Raw genomic sequence first — 11,551 nt, 5'->3', positions numbered from 1 at the left:
TCTTACATTTCTTTTCACACAATACGTCTCCTCGCAGTATCAACACTAATTCAGCTGACTTTTATATTTGATCCAATTGGTAGATAGGTTGTATTTACACCATAACGGTGCAGAGCTGATAGAAAGGGACACCTGGTGGTTAAAACACGTTCTTGAATTGTATTATTCTATTCTTAGATATTAATAGGAGGATGTGCAAAACAGACAAACTAATAAGGCTTAATTTAAACATTAAAGAGTACTTTAGGTTAAGGTCTTCTTTTGAATAAGAAAAAAGCTTTGGGGGTATAGAAGAAGAATATGGAGGGATGAAACCCTCTTTAATGGTCACACATGCAGAGCACACAGCACACACAGTGACATTTGTATCTAAGCCTGACAAAGTACTTAACGTCTAATATATTGCTTTCCTGCAATGTTAACTATGTTTAAGCACTTATTTTAAATGACATTATACATATGTATTATACTCTTATAAGATGTATGTAAATAGTATAAGAAATATGCAGAATATGACAGTTTAATGGTGGAGGTATACACACATATTGATAGATTTCTTGTAATGCACTGTTGAGGAACCTGTGACCCAGGTTTTTCATTCATTGCATAACTACACTGTTGTTGTGTATACTATGATATGTCAATAAACCTTAGCTTAGAAAATCTTGAAATCTTGAAAGGGATGTGCAAAATAGTCATTACAGTCTTTAATTAACTATTAGTAGAGAATAACGCGTAATGAATATACTTTATAGGGATCTCGCAGATGGCCACTGGGCTCACAGGGAGGGGGGGCAGGAGCTCCAACAAGCCGTTTAGGACAGAGAGTGAATACACATACTATACAGAGATACTGTATGAGAAACCAATGTGAGTTTGGAACATTGCACAATATAAATATATTCTATTATAAAACGGACAAGTCAAATCAAGCAATCTGATTGGTTCTTAGCCGTGATATACTGAGCGTATACCACGGGTAGAATTGTAAGTTACTTTTCACAACAAGTCAGTATCCCTCCGCGTCTGAGAAAAACAGTATACCGTTGAGAAAGCAGCGGAGAAGTAACGGGGCAGAAGCTGGGCAGAAGCCCTCCTTTTTGACGCAGCGGTCCAGACATAGACATCAAACGGCAAAACATATTCAGTGTGCAGTTCCTTTGGCATTAGGGCAGGGATATCTAGATACTTTTGAAGGTTTAACATAATGAATTGTGCTACTTTTAAAGCAAGCAACGATGTTTTCAAATCTGTAATCAAAGAGGTCCGCAAAAACGCTATCGACCAATCAGATTGCTTGATTTGACTTGTCAGTTTTATAAATATATTTAAATTTCTTCCGTTACGAAACAAACTTACAAAGCATAAAATGGAAACATTTAAGATTAACTTTGACCTCTGGGGGGGTCTTACTATAGTATGTAGGAGTGGATTGAGCAGTTCCTATCTCCAGAAAAAAAAGCACCTAAACTACGACATGCAGAGCTCCGTGAAGAGCAGGTAGACCAACTGGAAAAGTAGCACCATTCAAAAGCTTTCTGATGCGGGTCTTGAAACAAAGCAGATAAATTATGACCGTTAGTGGCCACAGGTGCGAAAGCTCTCTCCAGAGCTACTGGAAGCCCAATCTCGGGGACCGGAGAAAGTGGAGCAATATTCTCGCCACGCCAAGCAACAGCCTCGAACAACCTCAACCTATACAAGTGACCACGTAAGCCATGCTACTGATGCTGGACAGTATTTCAGTGGCTGCACAATAAACAGCAACATACACATTCATGTAAATAAACAGCCAAATAATGGATCAACGCTCTCTGTCTAATATGTTCGCTTGCTGTTAGTGTTGTTGCATAGCAACCACCTTGCACTATGTTTTGTGCAGAAGGCAACGGAGGGACTATTTTATTTTGAACATCATTATTTACTAATAAAAACTATTTAAATTAGAGTGTGTATTTTTCTTTCATATTGCCACACTTGGTAACCGTTTTATAAAAGCAATAGCTCACTTCAGGCCGTGATATATGCTCATTATATCACAGCTAAGGGGGTTGTCGACCCTCCGCTTCGCGTCGGGCCGAACCACGCCCCTTAGCTGTGATATAATGAGCATATACCACGGCCTGTCGTGAGCTATTGCTTAAGTATACCTCAACAATATAATTATGATCAGCAGAAATGGCCATGACCTTTAATAACAACTTTTTTGAATTTTCCAGATGAGTAACACAAATCTGACGGAATTATTTATTTCTTTCAAAATGTTTTTGTTGTTGTAAATATATTTACTGTGACAGTTTGACCCTTCATGGTTTACAGGTACAGTGACGCGAAAAATCGAACTTTTGCATCTTTATTTTAGCATTTTGTTATTCATGATGCAAATCTTAATGTGTTTTTTTATAATTATTATTTGGAAAACAACAACTTAAAATATGTTGACCATGATAAAAATACTCAGTGTTTTGGATTATAAAAAAGTAAATGTAAAATTGTTTTTTATTTGCAACACTCTCTGGAGCACACTGACCCGCCACACCCACTAAATACTTCTACTAGTATTACTTCTACTACTTCTGCTTCTAATACAAATGATAATAAGGACCTTTGTTTTATCTGTTTCCTTTTTTATTTCTGTAAGATTTTCTCATTCTGTGTTATCATCCTGCTCGGTGTTCTATTTCATTAAGTCATGGGTGTTTGAAGTTGAACATCTTCATATTTGTCTAACATGATAGTTTACATTTGATTCATTAAGTATGATGCTGCGCTGTCAGTACGCTTGTCCATGTTTGTGATTGGTCAAATGTTGCTAACCCTGCACCTTTCACGTGAACGCGCTGTCAGCTGGACAGAGAAACCTTGGGTTGATTTACCGAGTTGATAACTGTTTTTTCTTCTCTTTTTTTTTATGAAAAACTGTCAAAGATGAAGACAGTCACTTGTGGAGTACCTCAGGGTAGTTGTCTGGGACCACTTTTATTTTCTATTTTTACAAATGACCTATCATTAGTGTTAGAAAAAGACAAAATTGTAATGTATGCAGATGACTCAACAATATATTATGCAGCATCGACTATAAGAGAGTTGACAAATGTTATGAATAAAGATCTACAACTGATATCAGAGTGGGTCATAAATAAAAAGTTAGGACTTATTCTGGAAAAACAAAATCTTTATTTATAGGTTCAAATCATCAGTTAAAAGTTGAACCAAAATTGTAACTACATTTAAACCATATTCAAATTGAAAAGGTCAAGGAGACAAAATTGCTAGGTATAACCCCGGATCATAAATGATCTTAGTCTAAACAAATTGATAATGTTATATGTAAAATGGGAAGGGGTGTGTCACTTGTAAAAATTATTGTTAAATATTTGCCAATAGATGTCAGTAGACAAGTTCTGGATGCTTTGGTTCTGTCGCAGCTTGATTATTGTTTGGTCGAGTGCTGCAGAAAAAAGATTTAAACAAACTGCAAGTAGCACAAAATAAGGCAGCACGATGTGCACTGCAGTGCTCCTACAATACATTGGACAAAATGTCCTCTCCATTAAAGGCAGCTCATTGTGGAATAGCCTCCCAACTGAGATACGGGATTGTCCCACTCTCAATAGTTTTAAACGTCAACTCAAAGAATGGTTGAGAAACAAACAGACGTGCAATCACCGCTAAATGCACTTTACCACAGGGTTATCTCCTCTTGCACTTGATGTAGCTCTTTTATCTTCTCTTGCACTTTATATATCGTAGCTGCTACATTGTACTGCCATGCGGTAAATGTGTGTATGCTGCTCATGCTCTTCCTGCATATCATGTATTTACTTTTGCTATGTATATAAATGTCATGTTCTTAAATGTTGTGACGGGACTACGGATGGAAATTAGCTCAAAGCTAAAATCCGGCTCATTTACACTTGTAAGCATTATTTTGTTTTAAAGTGTTCATTAATGTGCACTGTCCCGATTCAAATAAACGATTACATTTTGTAAGAAATATTACAGTGACTCACTCACCACATATATTATTATTACAAAAGTTTATAGCGCAGTATGCTCAAAATAACTATCAAACACGACATACAATAGAAGGAAGGTTTGTATTACCCAAATCTAAATCAAACATGGGACAGAAAACAGTCATGTACAGAGCCATGATCAGCTGGAACTCTTTACCCGTCCATATCATTCAGGAACATTCTCAAGTACATTTCAAAAGGTTGCTAAAAAAGTATTTAAGTATTATAAAGTACATTTGAACTGTGCCTGTGGCTATGTATGCATATATTATACACTTATTTGTATTTACTTTTGTTTGGCCTTAGGATGGCAATAATTGGATGACCATTTTAGTTTTCATTTCATACAACACTGTAAAATTCCATGAAATGATGAGCTGTTTTGTTTTGTTGTGTGTTGATGTAAGTGTTGTGTGTGTGTGTGTGTGTGTGTGTGTGTGTGTGTGTGTGTGTGAGGACCCCAGGAAGAATAGCCAATGCTCATGCTAGTGCTAATGGGGATCCTAATAAAGACATAAGAAATAACCAGTGTTCTAGGACCGTTAAGCGAGATTGTGTTTGTTAGGGTTAGTTAAGCCAGATAACTCAAACATATCCAGGGTCTGTTGAACTGGCTTCGTCGTACAGGGCTCTGGCCGTTTCTCAATCGCGAGTACATATGCTGCAGAGCAACTATTTCAAGTATACTATGTCATAGAGTGGCGCAGAATGCTAGGCATTTAACCAGTATATGCATTTAACATACATTTAAACAGTCCTTCGGCGCCACTCGATGACGTAGTATACTTGAAATAATTGCTCTGCAGCAGTTTCACTTGCGATTGAGAAACGGCCACTGTTTCCCATAAACCCCCCCCTCCTGCACACATGCACTTAATCTTCGGCTTTGTTTCTGTTTGTGTCCTGCTTTTCCCTTGCTCATGCATCATGGTCAGAGCCTGGAAGCTCCATGTAGTTCAGCCTACCTGACATGAAAAGTACTTTCTGTTTAGTCAGTGGGTCCACTCCACAGTGAAACGGAATCAACCCTGTTGTTCCGTGTAAAGTTAATTTAAATGTTGGATGGTAGCAGCGTCTTTATCATCATCCTGCTCTTCCTCCAGCCACAGAAACATGAAGAGATCAGCGACAAGTGTCAGGAAGCGTTATCAGAGTGCATTAATGGCCAGTGTCAGCACAGTGGAGGCTAATGTGTGCTGATGGTCTGATTAACGACGTGAGGTTAATGTGTCTGGATGGAAACTAATGATGTTACAGGCCACTGTTTCCTCATGCTACATCACCGCACCACTGAGGGCACTGCGGCCGAAAATGAGCCTCTGAAAAAAGAAAAATCAAATGAAGTCATCGAAGATCAAACACTTAATACACCGTCAGGAGTCAGGAGTTCATTAGTGCAGAGAGAATATGTGGGTGTGTTCGCACAGCCTTCATGACAGGCGTCAGCGTTCCAAGCAAAGTGCTGTGAATCTGCAACAAAGGTCAAACAGTGTTCTCACACTCAGTCATGAATGGATGGTGGGTGAAAGATAAACACTTAAAACAACATCTTCAGCCATCCAGTATAAATCATTTATTGTGTTTTTTCGGAAGCTGCCTGAAACTGAATCTGTGTTTAAGACAAGTTAAAGTAATTAGGAAAGTAATTAAGAAATACTTAAGTACTCATGAATGTTTGAAGCTTCTATTTGTCATAGGAATACCAATGGAAAATATATTCATTGGACCCCTTGTAACTCCTACTGTAGGTCAGCCTACACAAATACGTCATCCCTGCACCGCTCTATTGAGACATTATAGTCATTACAGAATATATATTTGACTCTAAATCAACCATAATTTACTCTTAAGAACAACAACACATTCATCAAATGACCATGTATTGTCATTAGGCAACACATCTCAGCAAAGATCATTTCAGTGTGTCAATTTATTGTCCACTTATCTAAAGCTGTCAAATTATTTATTATTGAATATTTTTGGTGCAGTTAAAGGTACTGAATGTCACTACCAGTGAGTGATCTATCACCTTCTTCATACAAAGAAATCCCCTGAAGACCTTACATTTACAATGACTACTCTTTGCTTTACAAAGATAATCAAAGCAGGTGCAAATAAGAATGTATTGGTTCTTGTAGGTAATGTGCCTGAGGTCATTTGCTTTTATAAAGCATACAACGTATTTTGTCAGTGATATATTATTTAGCATTTATTTATCTGACTAGTTATGGCTGCCTAAATCTTTATTAGTAGTCTATGGCCTTTTTGTTGTCCCCCTTTGCAATGTCTACATTTTTCTAATGGAATATCTTCATTTAATCATTACTTAATGAGCTATCTTTTTCTTTTACAAGTCTTAATTTGAACCTTATTTATTATTTTGCACATACATTTATATTGTGATTTGTATTTTATTGTTATGTTTTATCATCTTTCAAAATAACATACCTAAAGAAGATAGTGATGTTATCGATATCATGGTCCAAGGTCAGCGCTCGGACCGACACTACGGTCCTCTGAAGCTTACTAAATATAGTATCTTTCACAATAAGTAGTCATTTAATGCGTCTTAATCTCTCTCGCACATACAGCTAGGAAAAAGCCTAAACTTCTCAGAGTTCCTTTTATAGTGTAATGTTATGTCTGCTAGCGAATGTCTCTATTTATGGTATGTTACATATTCAAGAAATGTTTAAACTAATAGAATCAAACTGTTGGGACCATTTAGTAATCTGGGTTGTATATGTTCGTTTTTAAGGTCAAGGTTAATCTTTTGTAGGTTTGAAATGTGACTGTATAGCATTCTAATTGCAAACGTACATCCTGCTGTAAGATTCTTCTCTTCTTATGCTCCTGTGACGCTGTTATACAGTAATACCTAGTACACTTCCTCTAACATCAGGCTGTGCGTACCGTGATGCATCATCTGTAATACATGTGAGAAAACGAGAGGAAGGCTGCTGTTTTATTATATAGATATGCTTTTATTAGAAATAAGACACATTCATGTTGTGCTCTGAAAACTGTACATTAACAAAGAGGCGACCCCAGTAAATTAAGAAGGGCAGTGAGGGGAGGAGGGGGGGCAGGTTGGGGCGCAGATCATTGGGTCAGAGGTCGGAGGTCAGGGTTTCGACAAATACAGATCTGAGGGAGTGACTGGCGGTAATATCAAAACACACACTGTTACATTGTGATACAGAACACTTGTATAGTCCAGTAACCTGACAGGACGAGAAGGGGATGGGAGGATCAGTATCAGAATAATCATGTTCATATTTATAATAATGATAACAACTATCCCCAAGCACAGTAAGAAAGATATTTATAGGCTAAAATCCATTCTGTAGAACTCTGTTGTAATAATTACAATGCTGTACATCAGGACTCCAAGTGAGCCTTGTGCTTTCTGTGGGCAACCTCTGATGACCTCTGCCTAATATACATCCTCGCCTTTAATCATACCATATATATTTATAGATTTAGTCATTTACTCATCTTCCACTACTTGACACACACGAGTACCTTCACATCTTTGAAACCGTCATATGTTGCATGGACTGTACCAAGCCTGCTTGTACACGGAGAGAGTCAAACAGCTTGTGTCTGTAGTGAGCGGCTCCTATTGGGCACACTGATGGCGTCCATGTTGTCGCTGTGAGGTTGAGGACCAATTAGAGCGCTGAACTGCTCTCTAAGGTGTCCATCCATGAGAAGGCAACGTTCCATTTTGCTCAGGGAAACGTCTTCCATTTGTATTTATTTTTTTACCTCCTTTTCCTTTTGCTTGTCTCTGCAACGCAGAACTGGTCCCATCAGGAGGGGAAAGTGTTGGAGCCATAAGGATTGGGGAGAGTTGTGTGTGTGTGTGTGTGTGTGTGGGGCGGGGGCGACGACTGCATTAAGGGCCACATGGCTGAATATCTGGCAGTCTGCCTTGTTTGTTCCTTTTGAGATCGAAACAATCAGTCCGGAGGCATCTGGAGCCTGACAGCGTTCATCATGAGAGAGAGAGCAGAACAGTGATGCAACGACACTCTCAAACGAAAAAAATACATAACCACGATTATAAAATTCATTTGATACAGGGGTAAACGTTGCCTTTGCTATGTGGTTTATAACATATGATGCTCATATAGTAACTGACCTGGGTAATCTGTCTGCATGTCTGTGGTTTTTGAGACCATTTACAAAATGAGCAGACATCAAACATCAAATGAGACAACACAGAAAGAGAGGTCATTATCCTGTCCTCTCTTTAGTGGGTTGAATTTATTTTCTGATATCGCGACGCCTCTCTCTCCTCCCCGGACTCCTCCCCCTTACATCCTCGCAGTTGGCTCGAGCAGCCTTTGATTAGAAATACTGAGCAGGGCAGTGTGTGTGTGGTGTGTCGGCTTGTTTTGTCTGAGCGCATTGGGAAAACAGGAAGTGGTGGGTGTGAGGCCGCGGTGGTCACACCTCCGTCTGAAGGTCCATGATCTCCTGGCCCACCAGGGGGATTGTGGCGCTGGTCTTCTCCCACTCCACAGCCTGCAGCTCCAGGGGGGAGGCGGCCACCGTCTCCAGGTCCTTCCTCACCCAGGAGGGGGGAGAGTGGGTCTTCCTGATGCCCTCCCACGCCCTTTTACTGGGGGTCTGCTGCTTGTCCTAATGGGAGGAGGACAAAGGATTTATTCCTCAGAGATAAAGAACATCTCAAATAAGCTGTAATGTGAGTTCTTTTGGTGGAGCTACTTCAATTCACGCCCTTGTGGCAATTTATTAAATGTATTTTAGGAAAAGTTTGACAGTTAAAAAAGAACAAGCTTATCAGTTGCTTGGAGTTAAATGAGAAGATCAGCACCACTCTCATTGTGTGATGTATGGAGCTGGAGCTATTGTTTTTAGCTTAGCTTAGCTTTACATAAATACTGGAAACAGGAAGAAACAGGCTGGTTTGAAATTTAAAAAAGTGTCTGGTAACACTGGAAAATATCACTTTTTTCCAAGAGTCACCACATAGACTCAGCATAGACTCATTACCTGTTGTTTCAGTCTTTATGCTAAGCTAGGCTAACCACCTCCTAGCTTAAGTTCCATCCATAAGAAACATAGAGTTCTCATTTGACTCTCAGCAAGAAAGCAAATACACATTACAATTACTCCCATACATTTAATCTCATACATTTTAAACTATTCTTTTGTTACCAACAATGGATGTTGCTGGTTCAATCCAAAGTTAGTATATACACGTAACTTGCTTGATTTACTAGGACCGGGATGCAACAGTGATTGTGGCTGGGGCAACACATGTTGTTCCTGCAGAGCTCAACATGTTGTTGTTTCTGAAAGGAAGCTAACACTGTGTGATGCTGCAGGACTTTAACATATATATCTGTGTTCTGAAAACTATTAGCGGCACCGTTGATCTGTGAAGTTGGACTCGGACCTATGCTAGAGAAGAGTCCAAAGCTGTGAAACAAATGGAGATCAGGGGCTGTTGCAGCGGAAGGAAATGGAAATAATATGCTGCCATGGAATGGATGCAGCTAGAAAGCCAACATGGATTCCTTTTGTGCCTGCTGTTTGTAACTAAACCAATTAGATCCTAACCTACTTTTTTTAACCCTTCACTGATGTCTTGAATCTCAGCAGCACATTATTAACTGACCGGAAATGTAAGGAGGAATAGTTGTGTTTATTCATTTGACTGAACTGAAGACTTGCATGGGCATGATGATCTTAACTTAGAAGAGATGTATCTTTAATTATGATTTGCTTGGCTGGCTCCATCTCCATCTGGCTTTGGTAATCATTGAGATTATTATTCAAATATTTGCAGCTATTCCCCGTACCAAAGGTAAATTGAGGTAATTTAAACTGACATAATCCTGTAGTGGAATCAGTCCTGTCTGTTTTGCTATTCCCACTGGATACTAGAAACACACGACATGCATAGATGCAGATTGTGTGCAATAAAAGAAAGGAGAAGGGACATTTCTGAATAAATATCGTTTGTCGAGAATAAACCAAATCCAAAATAATATGTCTTGTGCTGGGTAGGAAAACTTTAGTCTGTACTTATCTAGAGCCCACGCTGGCAGCTCATCTATAAAATTATAAGTCTGTCTTTTGTGAGGCTTTGAAACAAGCTCTAACAAATTGTGCAATTTGGAAATACTCTGAAACATTTGTCACATTTGGAGTGACAATGACTGTTGTGGTTTGTATGCTCACCCACAATTAGTTCCCTTGATGCCCCCACAGCTCATTTTTCTGGCGCAGACATTGTCGGCAGATAAAAAATGCAATCTTTGAAATGGCTGCACTAATAATTAAACAGGAAACTCCACTCAAGTGTGGTGATTTGAGCTAATGATAAGAGGAAAAGGAGGACAACACTTGATATAGGAAGAGGGGGGGCAGAACAGAATAAAGTGAAACTCTTTACACTCATGTTGGTCTTGTCGCTGCTGGCAGAGGACACACTCCATCTTTTGGCAGCTTTGGCATCAACAGGTGGAGATTCTCTATCCTTGTCTGCACTGTGAATCTTCCTGTTCAGGTCCTGAAACATGTCCTGGTGGCGTTTCCGGGTGTGCATAATCTTCTACACAGGGATATTGCACGTTAAGGTAAACAGCATCAATTCTACTTTGCCCCCTTCACATTTAATGTGTTTGTATCACACTCAAGCTTTGACAAAATCTGATAAATGTATGCAAGCATCTAGAGGTCTGAAAAGCTTTTTGGGATAAATCTAAAAAGCTCTGTAGGAATCAAAGAGACTAAATTACCTCAAAGTCAAGCTCTGCATAGCGTGATTTTCGTCTCTGGGGGGAGATGAGACAGAGAGATTAAAGATGTGTCTTGATATTGTGTGCCTCGTGAAAAGACAAACGCTCGAGTGTTTCCTAACTGTTTCACAGTGCATCTCCACATCAGCCAGTGAAGAGAGGGTGTTTTGCTGAGACCCAGGGAGAGCAGTGAGTCATGAGGGTGGGAAACAAGGTCGGCTGCTGGTCCTTCTGACCCTGCTGGCACAAGTTTGCAACTAACGGATTGTGACCGAACGACCTTTAAGTCCTCCATCACGGAGTGGTGAAGGAAAAGCTGACCTTCAGGCTGCCCGGTTGCTGCAGCTGCCGCCTCACTCGGCGGAAGTGTGTTTTGCCCGGAAGTGAAAAGACACCAGCAGGCAGATGTCGGCCGCTGAGTGCCGATCACTGCCGGCTCATCCTCACGCTACTGTCTGAGTACAGGCGGAGTGAAAGCCACCTCTTTACAGAGCATACCCTGACACTGCAATACTTCCTTGTTTTGAATGAAGTACATGTGTTGCCTTATTTCTTTGCGGAGATGGGAAAATCTAAGCATACAAGAAATGTAGCACAGTGCTGCCCTGTGGAGTTTTAAGTAATGATCCTATTATTTATTTATAATCATTCAAATCCAGTTTGTTATTGTGAGGCTCCCTAGCAAGTTAGTTAATGAATCATTTCCCTAGGATGGATGGTGTGCTAATGCTGTGTTGCTCAAACAGCCTATGG

At 39.7% G+C, this 11,551-nt stretch overlaps 1 protein-coding gene across 1 annotated transcript in view; it reads right to left on the bottom strand.

Annotated features, from left to right (window-relative positions):
- Positions 1-6,988: 6,988 nt before the first annotated feature.
- adgrb1a (adhesion G protein-coupled receptor B1a) overlaps positions 6,989-11,551 on the bottom strand; it is a 247,092-nt gene continuing 242,529 nt past the window's right edge. Inside the window, exons 26-28 of the mRNA XM_079640839.1 lie at positions 10,799-10,834; positions 10,453-10,611; positions 6,989-8,669 (exon numbers count right to left, since the gene is read on the bottom strand). Coding sequence (XP_079496965.1) covers positions 8,475-8,669; positions 10,453-10,611; positions 10,799-10,834 — 390 coding nt within the window. The 3' untranslated portion in view covers positions 6,989-8,474. The remainder of the gene's footprint in view (positions 8,670-10,452; positions 10,612-10,798; positions 10,835-11,551) is intronic.

The sequence above is a fragment of the Notothenia rossii genome, assembly GCF_949606895.1.
Source record: "Notothenia rossii genome assembly, chromosome: 7".
Lineage (NCBI taxonomy): Eukaryota > Metazoa > Chordata > Actinopteri > Perciformes > Nototheniidae > Notothenia > Notothenia rossii.
This window is presented reverse-complemented; position numbering and strand designations above follow the sequence as displayed.